Source organism: Acipenser ruthenus, chromosome 8 (genome assembly GCF_902713425.1).
Source record: "Acipenser ruthenus chromosome 8, fAciRut3.2 maternal haplotype, whole genome shotgun sequence".
In the NCBI taxonomy this organism is placed as follows: domain Eukaryota; kingdom Metazoa; phylum Chordata; class Actinopteri; order Acipenseriformes; family Acipenseridae; genus Acipenser; species Acipenser ruthenus.
The window spans coordinates 12,438,754-12,460,579 of record NC_081196.1 but is presented as its reverse complement, the minus strand read 5'-3'; the positions used below and the strand labels follow the sequence as shown (position 1 = coordinate 12,460,579).

Sequence of the window (21,826 nt, the reverse complement as noted above, 5' to 3'; positions counted from 1 at the left end):
TTTGGTCACAGAGGTAGCTAATCTTTTTTGTGGAGTCCAATTTCTCAGGAACATTGTCAGCTGTTTTGTGTCCTGTATGTGCTAGAATCACAATTCATGGTATGTAGACTTAAGCATTATCTCGGTGAAAAATACATGTTTGCAGAGGGCTTTTATGGTTAGCTGGCTCACAAAATGCCCCAGATGAGAGGGATTGTTCCTGTATATGCAACATTTTGTAGGGACTGTTTTATGTGCAAACTTAAGTTACTGAGAGCCACCAGAAAGCACTGTAATGGAAAACCATCAGAATAAATACTCTTAATACAGAGCATGCAAACTGGGAGTCTAAAGGCACTTTTGCACCTAGTTTACTTACAAGTGATTCGAACCGTGGTTCACTTGTGAACAAGCTCTTTTGTTTTCTTAGTTTGCTTCGGTTCGTTTCACTTCAGAAAAATTCAAGTGAACTTTCTTTTAAAGCATTCAAATTTGTTTGTTTGGTTCACTTGCAGCTTCATCCAGACTAGTTTATTGGTTTCACATTGAACTTTTCCAAACGCACTCAGCTCTCTTGCTGTTTACTAGTTCTCTCCAATTTTTCCATTATGCCCAACATGGAGAATACTTTACGTGATATGGTTGTGCTGTTGTCCGTCTTATTTTGATATATAAGGTCAAATCATTCCAGAAGAAACATGCCGAAAGAGCATCAAGTAATTGTCGGAAAAACACTGTTATTTTGAAGGAAATGCCAGAGACAATCATGATTATGAAAAGATGTATTTGTATATTCAACCAAATGCAATTTAGCTCTTGATAATAATACCAATAATAATAATCATAATTTTTTTATAATACTACTACTACTACTACTACTACTAATAATACTAGCTTGTTGTAAATGTTGTATGCATGACAGTGTGGTGAGATACAGATGCAACAGGAGCTGGTTTACTAAACTCAGACGGAGCAGCGCAAATGCAACAGTGACTAACGTCTGTACAGATGGTACTGCTTTGTCTTGGCACAATGGTTTCACAATGTTTTGCAAGTGTATATGGCATAGGGATGCTATGCACTTAAATGAACTATTGTATAGTAATCGTGGTGTGTACAGTCATTTATGTGGTCATGGGACGTATCATGTGATCCTATAGACCTTAGACCTTGAATGTCAATGTTTTGTAGGTTAACATAGTGTTGCCATCCCTTACCATGTCTTTTTAATTTCTTGTAAGTCAAACAACTAATACTAGTGTATATAGACACTATGTAACTTTACCTTGTATGTCAGTATTGAGCTTATTGTATCGTTACAACCCTAGATAATAACACCTCATGATTACATTTATTTTCATGTTACTGTTATGTTTTGGTCTCTTGGTTTATTCATGGTATTCGCATTACAGAACTTCTGGTCAATGTAATAACATGCATCTTGGATACTGCATGCTTCTCCACCTCTAACAACCCGAGGTTGTGCCGCCCTGAGTCCCCTGCCCAGACAGACAAATGAATGTTACCAATGGAGGTAGCTTCAATGTGGTGTGTTTGAAATCACCCCAGGTGATAAAACTGCTACAGAGACAACAAAGGAGTAAGTTAGATTTATCTAAACCACCTGCAGCTTTAAAAAAAAAAAACAACTATATATCTGTTGAGTACAATAATCAATCATTTAAACAGCATGTAATAAAAGACTGAGGCGGTCAGATTCTAGAAACCTAAATTATTGTCATGTTATATTAGTGCTGGGACAAATATCTGAATATCTGAACACATTTCTTTTTCCTATGTAAAAGTCCATATCCACTAAAAATTACACAATTAATAGAAATGAGAAATACTTTCGCCTTGCACACCACCTTACCAGAATTCGCAGGACACAGTTTCAAAATTAGAAAGTGTGAAAATAGCTGCACCTGTGTGGGATTTCTATATATAATATGCATTTTGGCTGCAAGTGACACTGGGAGTTGTTTCACTTTTAATGGAACTACCATTGGGTATACAGTATAAATATGGAGCTCACATTTAAAAAGAGCATTCAAAGTAGGAAAAGAGGCTGCAGTGACCAACATGACCATCAAAACAGCTTTTGTAAATAAATAAATAAATATAGCAGAGGTTTTAAAAACTCACCAACAGAAATTGCAACTCCAGTCACAAGTGGGTCATGACATAGCTTAACACAGGACTTTTTTAGCCTTTTTGATCAGTCAGTGTAGTGTGGAGCCTTTAACATGGGACTTAAAAATACAACTAAGGACAGCAGCTTCATTTGTTATTGCCAAACACTGAAGAAACCTGTGGACCAAGGCTTGAACTATAAGTCTTCCTCATCAGTTGTTAGAGAAATCAATAAGGATTGTTAGGAATTGTTTTTAAAACACCTGGTTTGAAGCAAGAGATTTTAAACAGGCATGACAGGTCTGGTTAAGGGTTCAGCGAGTTGTTTGCAAATGAATCCACTAATAAATGCCTTAACAGGAGGTAAGCAACTTGAAAATGTGGTAGCATTGTTAGCAGCTACATATAGAAGCCATGTAATGCATATACAGATAGCTGGTATGAAAATCCATACTTTTAGCCTGTAGCCAGAGCAAACAACTAGAGGGGGGGAGGGGGGGAGGACCAAAATGAAATTCAGTTTTTATTTTTAGAACAAAGAAAAGGTCAGCACTTCAAGGCAGAGGTGGTATTTGTGCATTTTACACCATACTACCAGTATATATGTCATTTTAGATTTTATTGGCGGTAACTACAGTTGGCTGTTCTTTGCCAATATGTTTTATTGGATATTAAGTTATTGTAATGTTTATTCTTTTTTTTGAGAACATGAAAGGTCAGGGTTTATAACTTGAAGGCCCCTTTCAGATGTAACCGTTGTTACGCAAATCCTTTAAGGAAAAATGTTGCTCAAGATTCATGTTCTAAAAAATCTAATTAACACATCAGCCAGTGACAACTCTAGTAGCCCTGTACTGACCTCTATCCAGTTGGCATTACTAAATACAAGGTCTGTGAATAATAAATCTCTTTTAATTAACGACTTTATTCTGGAATCACATCTAGATGTCATAACCTTAGTTGAGACTTGGCTGAAACAGGACGGTATTATACCGCTAGTAAAGGCTTGTCCCACAGGTTTCTCTTTCTATCAGAGGGCACATGCTATAGGTCGCGGTGGTGGCATTGCTACCATTTTCGGGAAGGAGTTCGATCTTAACTATGAGAACACACAAGGTTAATTGTCATTTGAAATTCTATATTTTGCTATTTGTGGCCCAACTCCTATACAGGTTGCAGTTATCATCCTCCTAGACCCAGCTCTTTGTTTGGTGAACATTTGCTGTCAAGCATGATGGGGTTGTGGTGTTAGGTGATTTTAATGTGCACGTTGTTGTAGACCGAGATCCCTCTGGAAAAGATTTTATCGAGCCCGTTGGTTTTACTCAACATGTTTCTGGCCCGACTCATATTCATGACCACACACTTGATCTACTTGTCACTCGTGGTACAGACATCCAGAACCTGTCTATCATTGATCTTACAGTTTCAGATCATTCTGCTGTTATTTAATTATTAATACCATGTGCAATAAAACTGCCGACACACTGTATAAAAAACGATCTCTCAACTTCATCACCACTGATACATTCTTGGCAGTATTGTCCACCTCTGCTCTTGCTCATCAGGATCAGTGGATGTGTTGGTAGAGGATTATAACAGCACCCGAAGTAATACCTTAGATACGGTTGCACCTATGAAAAATAGGTTTAATGATACAACACGTATATTTAAACAAACAGATTGAAAAGTTGAAAGCAAATGGAAAAACACCAAACTACAGGTCTTTTATCTCGCCTGGAAAGAAGTAGTAGGCTGATCTAACTGTCCTCAGCTAGATCAGCCTACTACTCAGCCCTTTATAGAATCAAATAAAGATAATCCTTGATTTCTTTTTGAAACAATAGTTAAACTAACAAACAAGCAGAAGGAGCCCTCCTTATATACCGTATTACCAGCAAGCAGTGATGCTTTTATGAATCACTTTAACAAGAAAATCATTGAAATGAGAAATCAGATTTCAGATGGTAAATTAAATTTAGACATGTCATCTTACAACATTGACAAAACTACTTCTTTGGGTCCTGCTACATCAGACTAAATCTTTTTCTTTGATTAACCAGCCAGAATTAACTGACCTAGTTATTAAGACAAAATCCACTACGTGTGTGTCAGACCCCGTTCCCACTAAACTGTTTTTAAAGAAGTATTCTCTCGGATCGATACGACCTGTTTTAAATATTCATAACAGTTCCTGTTCATCTGGTATTGTTCCAAAATCATTTAAGGTTGCTGTGGTAAAACCATTGCTTAAAAAACCTATTCTAGACCATAAGTTCTTAACAATTTTAGGCCTATTTCCAATCTCCCCTTTCTATCCAAAGAGTAGTAGCAATCCAACTTAATAGATTCCTTGCAGCACAAAATAGATTTCAGTCAGGTTTCCTCCCGGGTCATAGTACTGAAACTGCTCTTGTCAGAGTGGTAAATGATGTACTATTATTTGAATTTGATCTTTTGCTACTGATTTTATTGTACTTTACAACTGCTGCTATCTGTAATGTGATATTCTGAAATGTGATACTTTAAAATGTGATATTTTGCAATGCGATACTTTGTGCTGTGATATTTTGTAACAATTGTAAGTCGACCAGGATAAGGTGTCTGCTAAGAAATAAATAATAATAATAGTATTATCTTCAGATATGGGAGCGTCCTTAGTCTTCTAGGTTAAAGTGCAGCGTTTGACACTTGATCATCCAGTTTTGCTTGAGAACCTTGTAAGACTGTCAGGTAGTGTCCTGTCGTGGTTTAAATCTTATCTTTCAAATAGGTTACAATATCTTAGAATTGGGGAAGATTCCTCTCTTATATCTGAAGTTACATGTGGTGTCCCGCAGGGTTCTGCTGTTGGAACCCTGCATATGTAAGGAAAACCGTTTTGTTTTCCTTATATATGCTACCCCTGGGCGATATTGTCCGTAGACATGAGGTACATTTTCATTGCTATGCTGATGATACTCAGCTATATCTCTGAAACCAGGTGACTCCACATCTGCAAATATTCTGACTACATGTTTTGCTAATATTAAGCAATGGGTGTCAAAAATGTTTTATGGTTAAACTGCTATCAAACAGAGGTAATGTTGTAAACAAAACAAATATATGTGCTTCTATAGAATAAATCTTCCCTTTTGCACTGAAGGCTGAAATGAGAAATTTGGGTGTAATCTTTGACCCAGAACTTTCTTTCGAACCTCATATTAGGAATGTAATTAAAGTGTCCTTTTTTCACCTTTGGTAATGTTGCTAAAACAAGATGTTCTCTTTCACCACAAGATGCAGAGTGAGCGATGCATGCTTTCATAACATCTACAATTGATTACTGCAATGCCCTGCTTTCTGGTATTCCAAGATATGTTTTATCCCAATTGCAGCTTGTGCAAAATGCTGCTGCCAGGGTTTTAACAAAAACAAAAAAGCATGATCACATTACGCCTGTGTTAGGAGCCCTACACTGGCTTCCTATACAGTTCAGGATTGATTAAGGTCCTGCTTATAACTTATAAAGCCTTAAATAGGTTGTCTTACTTAAATAATCTTTTAATCCCAAATGTTCCTAGACAGCCACTCCAATCCCAGGATGCTGGGTTGCTTACTATTCCTAAAATAAAAATAAAAATAAAAATGCAGGAATGATCTGCCTATTTCTGTAAGGGGAGCACCAACTGTTGCGGCTTTTAAAACCAGACTAAAGACACATTTTTATAACCAAATTTTAATCTACGAAAATGATTTACTATACTGTGCTGTGTAAATTCAGATCAAATTGTTTGTACACTGCTGGATGTTCACTTCTGTCATTGATTTGTTTATTTAGGCTTATTTAAGTTTGTTTTTCACTGGTGAAGCACAAAGGAAGGGGTTACATAATTCTATAGTTCCTCAATGTTGTGGCTGCAGAATTTCTTGAGCATGGAAGGGAAATGGTTGTGAACCAACTGAGACTTTGACAAGCTTTAGATACACATCAGAGCTAACCTAAGCTATATTATGAAAATGGTAAAGTACAGTACTAAAGCTATTTGAGGCATTTAAGGCAATAAATAGCTGTGTTTTGTATGAATTTATATTTACTATACCTTTTGAATGTTGGCTTTAGTCTAAGTGAGCAGGTTGCTGTTATGTTGTAGAATCTGCCTGTTAAAAAAAAAAAAAAAAAGGATAATAACATTCCTTTATGGAAGCATTATTAATAAACTCCAAAGACGTCAGTGTTTCCATGGCAACTCCAAATTAAAGCGACAGCCATTACCCCTTCAGCTCAGCGTTGACGTCTTTTGTATGTACAGTAACTGCAGGCCAGTTCAAGATGATGTCATGGATATAAAATGTACTGTTCATAAGCATAGATTACATTTTGGAAGTAAATAAGAATCGTTCTGATGGAAGCTTGTATGAGTTTGCAAATCTCCCACTGCCAATATCTCATAAACCCTTTCAACTGAAAAGCTTGTTTTCTCAGTGTTGTGGAAACTCTTCGGGCAAAATGTATTGGCATCACTACGCCATGTGGGAGTCATCAATGCCTGTATCTCAGAAAACATTGGAGGTAGTGACTTAGATAGATTTTAAAATAAACCTGATCACGACTTTGACCTCTGACCTAGACCTAATATGGCTGCCTGATTGATGTTATGTTTTGGTACAGCTGTTTTCTTAGATTTTCTTAGTTTCATTACTGGAGCTCATGTCACTAATGAGCCACCATACTGATCAACTACTCCTACTTAACATACTGTTGTGAATGATTAACTATAACACTGAGCTGTTGATTACTCTGTCTTTAGTTACTATCCTTGTTCTACACAGATTTCAAATGCATGTTTCCTGCTTCCAAGCTAGATGGGTAGAGGTGTGTTTTCAGTGGTTGCAGTTGCTTAGTTTTATCTGGTTCATTTCACTTTGCCATATGAAAACATAAATATTTAGCTACAGCTTTGAGTACAAGGTTCTGCATCAAGAACAGGCATTGGGCCATATTCTGAAAGGTTGTGCTCCAGTATCTGCTTGCTGTGTTTGCAGCTCATGGGAAAGACAGATGGAGATAACTATACCCTGGATGACATGTTTGTCTCCAGCGCTGCCAAGAAGGAGCGTTCTGGGCAAGAGGAGGAGAGACAAAGACAGAAAGCCATTCAGGAGCACAGACGGCTGGCAGGACGCATGGAGAAATGCCACTTCTGCTTTGATAACCCAGAACTGCCCAAACATCTCATCATCGCCATTGGCACAAAGGTAACACACACTGGCATGGACTTTTCTTCATACTATACATACTATAAAACCATAAAAGGTAATTTTCTGTGAAGTGACATTGTCCATCAAAGCTTTTCCGTGTCTACAGTAGTAGCTGATTGGTCTTCATCTAGTTGGCTCTTAAAGGATCCCTGTGTATCAACAGTAACAACGGCATGGCTTGGTAATTCCACCAAAAGCCACATTTGTTCATTTTTTTATGCAAAATGGATTGTATTCCTGTTTTGTAAAACAATTTTAATACAATTTAACAAAGTAAACATTTGGGATTCTGATCATTTATACTGTACATGAGCTTATGTTACATTTTATTTAATATTCCATAACAAGCCCCACAATTGCATCTTCACCTGACCACCCAACCACATGAGTTCAGAACAGTATGTCAATCAAATATGATTGCAATTCTGCCACCTCATACACTTTTCAGATATCGCATGAGGTGACAGCAATGAGGTATATCATGGCATTAAACACACAAACTTTGACATTCACTTTTGGAGCAAATTTCAGATTTTTACAGTTTATCTCAATATACTTTACTGCTAATATTAATTAATGACTGTATTTACTCAAATTTAAGTCGACCCTGAATTCAAGTGGCACCCCCAAATTCAAAGACCATAAAATAAATAAACACCCTGAATACAAGTCATATTTAACTCTGAATGAAAAAAGCACAATAATGAATGTTTAAATTACCTTTTAAATTCTAGGTGCCTGCATGGAACACTGTATTATCGTACATTAAAGCATCAATGTAAGTCACCAATATATTACGAATGAGAAAAGAAAATATGTACAGTACAGTATTTTATAGTCCCTGCCAAAAAATTACAAAGTGCTATAGTATACTATAGTACTTTTTTTATAATTTTTTAGCAGGGGTATTGAACGGCAGTCCTTGCATTTTACAGTAGCTTGAAAATGTTAAATGACCTTTTAGTTTATTTCAGTACGTTTTATTGTCCTCCTTTCAATTGCATCTCCATCTTCTGACACACATCTCGGACGCCCCAAATTCACGGTTTCCCTTTTCTTCAGCAAACAAGATGACGTTTCTTTTAAAAGCTTGCATGAAGTTCGCTGTGTAGCCATTTTAATATATTGGTACCGTATGAAGGTAATTCATGTAGTGTGCTTTGCTGTGTCCACAGCTCTCATGCAAACGCACCAGGATAATTGACATTACGCAAATTGGTCCCCTAACTGAAAAACCCAGAATCCAAATTGCCTTTGAATCCAGGTCACTCCCCGCAAATTTGAACCTTTATTTGTCAAAGTGTGACTTTAAATTTGAGTTAATAAGGTAGTTAGTGTGTTTTATTTATTTATGTATTTATTTATTTTAACATAACCTAAAGAATTTCTAGAAGAGGTTTCTTTGTAAGTTATGATTTTTTTTTTCTGCATTCGATTACAGAACTGTTTTGACAGTATACCTGACATCTCTGTTTTCTGTTCACAAACACAAGAGGGTCTTTGTGGTTGTCAGATGCTATGCTGTAATGCAGCAACTGAAAATGCAATACATGTTTTCTTTTTATACCTACTTTATTTTCCAAGTAGTAGGAGATCTGTGAAACTAGTTTCTTTTGATGGAGAAAGTGATTGTGGCACTGGTATCCAATGTGCTGGAAGTGGGCTGGGGCTGCTGATATAAAAAGGGTATTTCATAGACCCCTGTGACTTAAAGGATTGCTTGGTAGAAACTGAACTGTGATAAGTGCAATTGAGATCATGCGGGTCAGAGATGAAAGCAACATTTTTATGCTTGCGTCCTGTTTGACATTATCTGAAATCACTAAAAATAGAGAGAATTCATTTTAGAAGATCTGAAAAAGACCCCAGTATAATCTTAGTATGTTTTTTTTTTTCTCCCCAGTTTATGAATTCTGTATGGCAGGTCAGATTGATCTTTTTCTGCTTAATATTTATTTTTAATAACCCTAGACTGTGATCCGTCCTAAATTTTTTTTTTTAAAGGCAAGATTTGGAAGATACTGTACTTTTTTTTCTCATTTAGCTTCATCTCCTGGAATCCACTTTAGGGAGATAAACATGCTAATTAGGTGATTTGGAAAAATTGGTTATGAAACTTTCATTTAAATTTGGCTTTTTATAGCCCTGTATTCCGATATTAAAACAATGTTTTAAAAATTAAATTTGCTTCTGATTATTAATATTAAGAAAATTATGAGCCCATCAAATATATTTTGCTATTAAGTGTGACATTTCTTCAATCAATCAATCAGTCTTTATTTTTATATAGCGCCTTTCATAGTGGACCACCATCACAAAGCACTTTACAAGATGCAGTAACAACAAGAGAATCCAAAGTACTTTTAAATACAGAGAAATGCATAATACATGCTATAGAGTAAAAAAAAAAAAACACAATACATTAAGTACAGTGAAAAATGCATAATTCATGATAGTAGCATAATACATGAAATAGTAGCAGCAACACAGCAGCTAATAGCAGATATCAGGCTTAAAGAGCATGGAAAGCAAGAGAGAACAAGTGGGTCTTGAGAGTTGATTTAAAGTGAGTGACGGTGGGAGCATCACGCACCAAAGCTGGGAGAGAGTTGCAAAGAGTCAGAGCCATGAAGCTAAACGAGCGTTCTTCAAGTGTGGTGCACTTTTACTTGGGGGATAACAAGCAGGCTAGAGTCGGAGGACCTCAGCTTGCGGGCAGGGACATAGCGGGTCAGCAGGTTGAGGAAGTACTCGGGACCTGTGTGATGAAGGGCATTGTAGGGGAGCAGGAGAGTTTTAAAAATAATCCTGAACTTAACAGATAGACAGGGAACATGAGAATATTTTATTACTTTCTTTAAATGGCTTTTTTCTTTCTTTACTTACATGCTAATAATATAATGCTGTGCTGGTGAAATGAATGCAGTTCTTGTCGTAGCTGTACATCATGGTTATGAGAATTTGCAATGAGAAGACCACATATTCCCTTTCCGTTGGTCTTGAAGTTTTGGTATGAATAGCACACTGGAGACTTGTCACTGTCCATTTACGGATATGAACGTAATTGAGGCCCTTTGAGAAAAATTGGATCAATTATCTTCAAGCAAGCAAATACATTATTCCGATTCCTAGTCCAAAATGAGAGTATCAGGTAGTTTGCATTTGTATCCTAACTGTACAAAATGCTTTTCTCTTTTAAACCCTTCCAGGTATACCTATGTCTGCCGAACTGCAAGTCACTGGCAGAGGGTCACTGTTTGATAGCACCACTGCACCACCACACTTCTGCAACAACATTGGATGAGGACATCTGGCAAGAAACCCAAGTCAGTACAACACCAGACAAACCCCTTTCCATCCTATTAAAGCTAATGGTCTACTTGTTGAAGGAATCAATGCTTTTGTGGGATGGTGGGAAGCTGGCGTATTTCAGTGGACATCAGTGTTGGTTGAGGCTTAAACATTATTGTCACTCTGGTCCATGTAGAGCAGCCTAAGATAACCTTGTACACTAGTAACACGTATTGGAAAAATGTATCGTTTTTATTGAGCAGCAAAGTTCATCAGAAGTTCAATTGAAAAAGACATTTAGGTCAGTGCGACAGTACATACCCACTTTCCATTGCAACTTGTTAATTGGAAGAGCTGACAGTGTAGTTGTTCAAGGAAGACAATCGAGATCAAAATGTAACCTCGTTGTTTTAATTAACATTTCATTTTACTGCATGCTAATCCCAGAAGCTAATTTAGCAGTGTAATTAATACATGTATGTTGAAGGATTACATTGTATTGGCTATAACTTTTAAAAGTGCATTATGCAAAACCACTTTTTTTGCCGCGAACACACAAGCTAATACATTACTGTGCTATTAACTTGCTGAGCACGCTGCCACAGATTTATACAATAGCAATATTGGGACAATTAACAATTTTACTGTTTCCGACCGGGACAAAAAATGAAGGCTGAAAACTGTTACAATCTCAATTTTCCCGGGATGTCTGGTAACCCTAATGTAGTTCCCAGAGACTTTTTTTTTTTTTTAGTTTTCCTCAGAATTTACTAAACCGCAAAATGTTTACTTCCTAGTCAGGTTAGTCTAGCAGTTGTTCACATTGAGGTTTAGCAAGCGAACCAGACTGTTCAGGTGGACTCGGTACAGTTAGTTTCCTAAGTGGACTTCATACCGAACCATACCGAGTGCGGACCAAACCCTCTAAACAGACCCGGTGTGAACACAACCTTAAACTATGAATTGACAAGCTAATGAAAACCTCTTTTGGATTTAAATTTGGGTTTTATGGAGAATTAACTTAAATAAAGATAATTTTATTTTGTACAGTCTTAAAGGATTTAGAAGGGTATACTAGACAGAAAACAAGATACTTTTATTTTCAGAAATACAAAACTTAACTATTGCATAGGCAAATAGTTACATCTTTTAATACATATTTATAAACACAATACACAATCTCTTCTGGTAATGACTTAGATTATCAAGAAGAATATACAGTTGTTCCTTGTGAATAAATATATCCAAATTGCTATTAACAGTATTTTCTAGAGCAATAATGCTTTTTCATAAGCTTTTATATCAGTAAAAATAATGAAGCACTTAATATTAAAATAAATAATTCCATTTGTATTTAAACCTGCATTGTTACCTGTTGTTTTAGAACAGACACTCAGACACTGCAGTGTTTAAACAATAATACCCAATTCAGCTGACATTACCCACCAGATAATTAAAACGGTTGTTTCCCCAGCTGAAGGCTAGGTGTCTAGTGAAACACAATGTGAAGTATCTGACAGGTAGTGCCCTCTGCTGAAGTGCATGCAGCCTCTGGGATAAACCTGTTTGCTGCATCTGTTTTTTGTTGCATGCTGCAGATGTTCCGGAGAGCCTTAGTGAAGATGTTTGAAGATCAAGGGCAAGACTGTGTGTTCCTGGAGACACACATGAACCCAAAGAAGCGACACCACATGGTCTACGAGTGCATTCCTCTGCCGAGGGAAGTGGGGGACATGGCTCCAATCTATTTCAAGGTACTGTACCCAGTACACAGATATTTAACATAGCCAAAGCATTGATGGGAAATCGCTCTGTGGATGCTGTAGATTTACGCCTGTTGCATATATAGAGGGATAACTCCTTTACAAGACTCTACACTTTTGGGACGCCCTTGTAAATCAGATGTTCCATGTCAAGGGTCTATCCTGGCCTGTACAAATACAAATAAATGTATACATAAAGAAATGACCTAAACATTTAATCATTTTGTTGGTTTCCAACAATCATTGGTCAGGCTGCAAATGGAAATGTGGACAATTTAGGGCAAATTGAATAAGTAATCAGGTATTTGCTTGTGATTTTCACAATATAAACCACAAGTCAATGATCTGTGCCATGATTGCAGGCTGTTTAGAAAACACATTCTGTTTTGGGCTGAGCTAACAACGCATGGATCCTCTGTAGATCAACACTTTAAAACGATTGAAACCCTGAAATATAACACTTTACTGATCAGTCATATTGCAGTGTATAGCATATGTAAGAAGAAGCTAACTAAAATAAACCCTTGTCATTTTGACAGTTAATATACCCTTTGAAATGCTTTCTGTTGATGTACCCTTGGCCCCTACAAAGGCCGAACTGCAAACAAGCATGATTGCTGCTACTGTATATGTAAGGGTATATCATTGATTTAGCATGAGGATTGCTTTAACCTCTCTGAATCAAAACTAACAAAAGCCAGTCTTTGTCTCTCCACCTCTAGAGGGTGACTAGTGACCCAGTCTAATGCTATAGAGCATGTTTCTTCTGTTCCAGGTATTAATAATACATTGATTTGTCATTTTTAATTTACATTATTATCTGTCTGTTACATACATTTAAGATGTATAACTTGGTATAATGTATACCTACCCAAGCAGCTGTTACTGCTGTATACAATAGCATATAATGGGTTGGAAAAGCCCTTTTAAATCCACACTGTTAAATCCTGCGTTAATGCAAGCATGTCTGTTTTATATTCCAATATGTTCCCTTTGCAGAAAGCTATAATGGAATCTGATGAAGAGTGGGCTATGAATAAGAAGCTGATTGACCTTTCTTCGAGGGACGTGCGCAGGGCTGTAAGTGGCATAATTGCCCCTCCACAGTGTGCTTACTGAAATATGTAGAAGCCTGAGAATTTGTCTGTAGCCAAAGCTTTTAGAATTCAGCACAATGCTTGGCACCATTTCATAATTAGTCTTACATAAAATCACTCAAACAAGTACGAAGTTAGGGTACCAGAATTTACATACCTGAGAACTGAATGACATATTACTCTTCATACACAGAACTCCAGTATGTATATGCTTTTCAATGAAGTTGGTTTCCTGACTTGGAGGTGCAATGGAATTACCCAGCCTAGTCAGTGGACTGTGTGAGCTCTGGTGGTATTATTTTGCCTCCAAGGGGCACATGGGTCTAATTATAATAGTTATAGCAGCGATAATAATAGTAATTATAATGTTAGTAACTGTCATCAAGATATTTTTAATTAAGTTATCGTTAGGGCTGTTTAAGTGTTCAAGGTAATAAACCTATTTCCGAGTGGATGAATACCCGAGTTACACGCAACCAGTCCCAAAGCTATAGCAGTTATGAAAGTGTTTTTGAAATAAAAGTAAATTTTATTGATGAAAACTGTGTTGCAAAGTGTTTAACACAATAGAAATGCAAATGAGTATTAAATTAAAGTATGGGTACAGTATCCAAATAGCATCAGGTATGCATCTTTTAATTTATTAAAATTGTGGTTGGTGTTATTAATATTTGACATTAGGTTTATCTCAGGATATACTTTGTATACTCAGCATATCTTAGTAGGATATTCTGACTTGGAATCCCAAGAGAAGTAAGTGGGACCGTTAATTCAACTTTTGTATTTATAATTATTAAATGTGTTTCTGCTCAACTGTTCCATAAAAATGTAACATTATATCGTCTTTATCAGAATAATGGCAGACACTAGATTTAGTTGTGGTAAGGGAGATGAAAAAGTTTGATGTCAATGAGTAATTCCATGCAATATACACAGTACAATTACATATTTTCCACATGTTGACAGGTAATTGCAGTAGAACCTTATCTATTTGAAACATTGTTGTTCAGAAAGCAATTATTGGTGACATATTAAACCTAAACACTTGGCAACTCAGAAATGTGTAGTTATTAGTAATTATTTAAGCAATACCCAACACAGGGAATGTCTGAGATTAGGGACGCTATATTATTTTTTCTCTGTATTTCCTATTAAAAAATAAGCCTTACTGGATGGATTCCATGATTTACAGCAGGGGGATTTTTACCACCAAGAGACAATTGACGGTGTCAGTCTTGAAAGAGCTGACATTAATTTTGATCCTGTTTGAAAGAATGGTCTGTTAGATTTATCTACAGCAGTGACTGACAGTGCTTGCCCAGGAGCACTTTTTTATTAACTCGTATTCAAATATGAGAGATTCCCAAGGATGAAGGCCATATACATTTTACCTCTGCTTATGTTCTTGGTTTTTGGTCTACAAAGTGTGTATGCGTGATTCAAGCAATGACTCGCAGTATGATTTAACACTGTACAATCTGATATACTTTATGATTGAAACTAGAAATAGGTTTGACCATTGGATGTATGATTTTAGCATGCATACATTTCAGCAAGAGCATGTTACAGGTTAGGAAAGAAGAACCTGTCAAATTTGCAGAATGCTAAGGGATAGTCATACGCATGCAGAATCCTGCACACCAGGAGTAGAGGTTGAATTTATGATGCAGATATAAAGTTTCAAAATTCTGAACCAAACTAAGGCTGGTTTGTAATATGCACATTCTGCAGTGCTGTTGGGTCAACTCATGTCTGATAATATAAATAAGTTAGCAGTCACTAGGAATTACCTGCAGGTAATGCAGAGACTGATTTTCTTAAAACACAGGTTAAGGTTTCGTCTTTGCAGCCCTTCTGTTAATGTGGATTGCCAGTGGCAGGTATTGTTAGTGAGATGAATGTACCTTTCCGTTTACATTACTGTGTTGACAGATTAAAGGCAACTATTTTGTTTAGAAGGGGTGGATTTTGACTTTTTTTTAGTTGTCTAGCCCAACTAAACAAAACAATACAAGCAAAAAAAAATCCTCCTGTTGCCCAATCTAAATTTGACTTAGGCCAATGAGACACATCCCAAGATGATGATGTCCACCATGGAGATGCATATATTGGGAACAGGCATATACAGTAATGGAGGCAAAGGTCACACTTAAAATCAACATGAACCAGTTAAACCTGCATCCAGACCCCAAAGTAGTTAATTATATCATTTTACCTGTTAAACCTGGAGTGGAGTGGCCCTCCAGGACAGTGATTGGGCACCCATGACTGAAGGTAAAAGGCTTAATGCGCTGGCATACACCCCTTACTTTCATGAAGCCTTTTCACTTTTTGCTGCAGCTTTCTTTTTAAGACGATAACAATATGCCAGCCATTGTCCTGCATCATTAAATCAACTGTGGAATTAGTCAAGCGAAATTGCATCGCTGTTGATTAACGATCCAGGCTTTGTGGAATATAAACATGGGTAATTTATTTTAAAAATATATATTTGCAGGAGTACTTGATACACTGCAAGTAGCAACAGTAAGTAGTGCTAATGATGTAGAAGTCAAGGGGTGTTCTCCATCGCTTTAATACCAGATTGCATATCCACAGCACCGCTACTCTAGCACATGTACAGTGAGCTCTTTATTAAATCAGCTGAGAACCTGACATTATTATCCGTAGGTACTAAAAAGCTGATACTTTTAATTTACAAAAAGTGCATCCATATATTACACAATTGTCCTGGACTACTGGCTTGATTTTGAAATTTATTTGCATAGCCACAAATTAAACTGCCTACATGGGAGTAAGATACACACATTGACATTCTGCTTTCTTTTGAAAGAAACAATGACATTATTCAAATGGGCAAGGAGTGAGGCTTTTGTTAACTGAGAATGGATTGACTGTTTTTTGGCGGATGCAGAAACGTATTGTGACTGCATGCAATGTTGTCTTTCTTTCAGGTTCCTAAAGGACTTCCCTATTTCTCTGTGGATTTCGGGCTTCAAGGAGGATACGCTCATGTGATTGAAAACGAGCACAAGTTCCCTCATTATTTTGGCAAGGTATTCATGACTAAAACAACAGTTACAACTGTGACCGTTTGAAAGAATTGCCTACAGACATGACAATGTGAGAGTTCAAATGACCTGTAAAAAACGTGGATTTGTACAGACAAACGATATTGTTTGCTTCTTACTGTTGAGCATCTCTTAGTACAGTAATACAAGGTAGTAAATTAACTGGTTTATTCCCTTTTTGAAGTCTTTTTTTTTTTTTTAAACACAAACACATTGGCATTTAAAAAAATCAGACATCCCATCATTATTAACATGAGGATATCAGTGCTAAGTGCCACAGCTAAAGGAAAAGGAGAAATACAAGTAAAGATCTGTGTAGCAATGTCAAGCCACTTGCATATTTGAGCTCTGCTGGAAACTACTGTTCACTTAACAATGCTGCTAAAGTTTGAAACGATAGGAACAAAGACAAAATAAGCTTTGATTTTTCCTCAGTTTTTCTGTATGTTATTTGGTGTATTTGATCCAGTTTAGCTAGGAATAAGCTTGGATCGACAAAAAACATGAGCTGTTGTCGGTGTATATTTTGCGGTCTAAAAAGAGTAATTGGACCATAATAGATGACAGTAAAAGTTGCATTAAGAGGGGTATTCAGGATACTCAAAACCCTATACACCAAAGCAGAGTTGATAGAACAAAATTACTTTAATTCCCTTCTGACCTAACCTCCCCTTTAGTTCAGTGCACTTAGTCTAGTGCTTCTAAGTGCTTATGATTGCCTGCTGGAAAATATATCTTGATTAGTCTCTGTGCCAGTCTTCCCAACTTGATTAGTCTCTGTGCCAGTCTTCCCAATGTGAGACCCCATGTTGCAAAAACGTGCAACAGTCCCCCAACCTTCTGCCAAAGGTGTTGTGTCTCCCTGAGAAAATGCTATAATCATTTGGTGTAGGAATCAACCTTTTTTTATTTTTTTTTTATAACTATTTCACTGAGCATTTAAGGAGACATTGAGTTAACCACAGATGTATTGCTCCTTGTTTTGGGGGATATTTTCTTTTTCTTGTCTTTGGTAGGAAATAATTGGCGGTATGCTTGACCTGGAACCAAGATGTTGGAGAAAACCCTTCCGAGAAAATTTTGATGACCAGCGGAAGAAAGTCCTGCAGTTTGCCCAATGGTGGAAGCCTTTTGACTGCACTAAAAATCAAGATTAATGTCTTCAGGGAAGCAGAACCAGATATTATTTTCCTTTTTAAAGGTCATTTAGTTATCTATTGCAAATGTTTTGAAAGTGTCTTAAATATATCTTACTGTAGGATAAAGAACCATGTATTCAAAACCTGATTCACTGAGGTTTGCTAAATTGCGTTACTACAGGATTTTGAAAAAGCTATATGACAATATGTAAGCTCTGAAAACAAATGCTAGTCACTTCATGGTTCTTCATACCTGTGATTTTTCAGTTTCCTTTTAGTACTACTGTAAAGTGTATTTCATGAGTTTCAATTAAGAACGAATGATAACGTTTTCATTATGGAGAATGTAGTTCTACCTACGATTTCAAAAGCCCTTAAAGAATATTACTTGTGGTTTGCATGTATTATTTTCTCTTTCTGGTCCACTATTGCCCAGCTTTCTTTTTTGAGTTATTTAAGCAACCTCACCTGAGCAACACTTGAAAGCTGTGGTTATAGAAACACAAGTGTTCAATGTCCTGAATGACAGCCAGGTTTGCTTTTAATGGATGTTTTGCATTTCTTTTAAATTACCTTTTGTGAGTTATTTTGTAAGTAAACTGATGACTTCTTTTTAATCTTTCATTTTAATTGCCATTGGTAATTTTTCTAAAACTGAAATTGGTTAAATGTTGTCTTATTATTTTTTCTAATATCTGCACCTTCATCAACACCTGCTGTTCATATAACCAGTGCAGGCACATGCAGAGGGTCCTCATAATAAGCGCACAGTAAGTAAAAGATTATGATCAAATTTAACAGGAAACTTGTATAGGTGGCTAGGAGTTATTAACACAATGAAGATTTGATGCAAAATCCAGAGAGTTATGGTGTACACATTTATTAATCCGACAGCTAAGCCGTTTTCTGATTCAACAAAACAATGTTACAAAGAACATATACGTATATTTCAAACCTTTTCAGTAGTCATCGGGTCTGTGCACAGGTCTCAGCCTTCACACAGACAACCTATGAATCGTAACACCCGTCTTTATATACATGCCTGCTTGATTACAGACAAGTGTGTCTCATGAGGAAACTGTGTTTCTACTGCCTGTTTTTTTTCTGACCACAGAGGCATTCTGGGAAAGGTAGTCTTGCTCTCCCTATTTAATGGCTGACGACATTTTCCTCTTTCCAGTTATTTCAATACCCATCTCGCCTTGGGGCATAAACTACATAATATTCAGGGTTCCATATACAGTCCCTCTTTCACTTTCCCTGTAGTTTGTTTATATATGTATGTAAAAAGTAGCTTTAAAAAGTCTGCTTGTTCCCATATCCTATCATGTCTAGACTGTGGGTTATCTATCTGGCATGAGAGTAGCTTTAAATAAAATTAGAAAAAAGACTCATTTAGAAGCCGTAGTTTATTTAACATGAAAGTTTTCCATCTTTCACTTGAAGGCATCATTATAATACAAAGCAGCAGCTCATCAGCGATGCAGCTATTAAATGAGCCGTTTCCAAGGTCTATTAAGATTGTTCTGCTTTTCTTAATGATCCTCATTAAGTGCAGCAGCCACTTTTAAGTAAACATGAGTTCAACGAATCTGGAAAATGTTGCCCCATCCCTTTTATAGCAACAGGAACTACTCGTAACATCATGATGATGATTGGGGGGGGGGGGGGGGGGGGATTTACCCTCAAAACATTGTATGGCTGATCTCTTCTCAGTTGGCCATTTTTGGAACGTTCATTGTTTTTAGTAATGCTGATTTCCCAATATTTCTGTTTTTGTTTTGTCTGAAGATGTCTTGATAGCCCCCTTGTGCCCATTGTGGTAATTAAACATTCAATCAGAAACATGGAAAAGGATTACCCAACAAATTGCTTTCCCTAGTTCATCCTAATCTCTACAAGTTTCACAAATGATAAGATGTGTATATATAAGATGTGCTATAATTGGTCCTAAACCATGCCTGAACCTTTTGTTCCTGTGCAAAAACAAAATTAGGCAGCAGCAGCCATATCCAGTTTCTCTGGTGTTTTTTGTTGAGAGAGATGCTTCATGTAAATTAGGTAACGTTAACAACTGGCTTGTTCACCAGGTTTCAGCAGTTACCCACTCTTTCCCTCAAGTTTAATCCAATCAAGACACAATTAAAGTTGTCAATTCAACCAATATGTTTCAAAGCTTCTGATATTCCATACACTTGATAAACCTCTTAACTGGGATATGGACTGTTTGTGGTATGTGTAGTGCTTAATAAAGGTGCCAGGTTGACAGATCTGGAAAGTGAAGTCATCTATCTGCAGATCAGATTCAACAGACAGTGGTAATTATGAGCTTCCCCACATAGATTTTTATCATGCCAAATGGGAAATGAACATGCAAAATATCAGCCTGCAATTAAGGCATGTTATTATTTTATGTCTCAGTTTTAATGGGTGTACTGTAATACTATATCACGGTGCTAGTTATTTACTTACTATTTATATAATTGGACAAGTGGACCTTAAAATGCAGTTCTGGTATTAAGATATATATTTTCTTGTTTTAATACTGTGTTTTTTTTCACCAGAACACTTGTTCATACAAAACACTTGATAGTACTTATTAAGGCTACTTTTTATACAGCAAAAACAGACCTTACAAATGCAAACATCAGGATGTCCTCAATGCATCCAGTGGGGTTTATTCAGTCTAAACTGTGATGGATATACATTCCGCCATCCTTTGTATTCTGGGGTTTTACTTCACAGACAAAAATGAACTACAAAGACTTTCAGATTCTTATTTTAATAATCTTGGTATGTAGATTTAATTATCTCAGTGACAGAATTTAAATACATCAAAGTTTAGATAAATTGTATAGACCCCAATGTCTTGACCCCTTAACACCAATATAGTTAGCATGAAAAGTGACTTCAAATCAGACAGCACATGACAAGGTGGATATATACAGGGATAAAATATACAAACCACTATTAAGCAAAAGGGGAAAGGCACATTTTCTGAAAGGAATACAACATTTTCTTGGTATAAAACCAATAAGACAACTTACAGTATAGTAGTTGCAACTAGCAACAAGTAAATTATTGATATACACATCATTCCTAGATTTATACTGTTAAAAATGTTATCCCGTAGTAGTTTACTTCTGCATATGCATAAGTAAAACTCAAACAATCACATTGACAAGAGGACCAGTGATAATGTTATTTGTTAAGAGTTAAAGCTCTGTGGCCAGTTGCATGAAACACCTCAAGTTAAATAAATTTGCCATTAGTTTTCCCCTTAAATGTTCCTTGCGTTTAACACAATTAAGTCAAAACCGTAGTTAAGGGAAAATGTATCCTTAAGTGTTAAACTTAATACCCAGGGTGTTTTATGCCACCAGCCCCTGGTTATCACTTTTAACCTTGGTGCAAATCAGTGTTTCATGTACGTAATTCAAAGGCTGGCAGTCTGTCTTGTCTACGGATAAAATAACTGCCCCTTCTAAAAAAAGCTTCCATTTTTGTTACGAGATTCTAACAGGTGAATGATAGATAAACTAACAACTGCTATGTTTAAATATGTATGTGACAGTAAATAAAATCTAATTGAATTGTGTCCTTCCTCAAGTGAATTTAATTTAAACAGTTATTGAATGCATCTTTTAAACCTGAGAAATGATATCAAGTGACACTGTTGGCCATAATTGCATTACCAGCATGCTGAAAAGAAATACAGTTGTGAGTTTTTCTGCGTAGTATTCAATACGTATTTATTGAAAGCGTTTTAAGGTGAAATATGGTTTTATGAAACGCAGTTGTTCTGAAAGAAACCTTTGTTTTAGCAAACATGAAGATGTGAGATCTGGTTCTACACTTTGTTTAAGAAATCTTTTTGCAAGCCTTGCTTTCAGAGAGTGTTGCACTATCCTGGTCTTGCACCTGAGAGTGAAGCTGCCCCCACCCCTTCTGGGCCTTTTTTCCTGCTGGTATCCAACCAGTAGCTTCCATAATGACTCCTTTGCAGCAGGTAAAATGATTTGACCCCGAGGATACTAGAACATGTTTTTTTTCAAAACTGCATTCAAGACACATATAGTGAGTGAACATGTTGTTACCTACAACCACTTTAA

General features: G+C 36.5%; 1 protein-coding gene across 2 annotated transcripts in view; it reads left to right on the top strand.

The window, feature by feature from the left end:
- The window catches only part of LOC117405957 (CWF19-like protein 2), a 53,200-nt gene extending 34,862 nt beyond the window's left edge, over positions 1-18,338 (top strand). For both annotated transcript variants that reach the window (XM_059028518.1, XM_059028517.1), the window contains 6 exons: positions 7,138-7,350; positions 10,563-10,679; positions 12,243-12,398; positions 13,407-13,487; positions 16,459-16,560; positions 17,592-18,338. In XM_059028518.1, coding sequence (XP_058884501.1) covers positions 7,138-7,350; positions 10,563-10,679; positions 12,243-12,398; positions 13,407-13,487; positions 16,459-16,560; positions 17,592-17,732 — 810 coding nt within the window. In that variant the 3' untranslated portion in view covers positions 17,733-18,338. The remainder of the gene's footprint in view (positions 1-7,137; positions 7,351-10,562; positions 10,680-12,242; positions 12,399-13,406; positions 13,488-16,458; positions 16,561-17,591) is intronic.
- Positions 18,339-21,826: the final 3,488 nt, after the last annotated feature.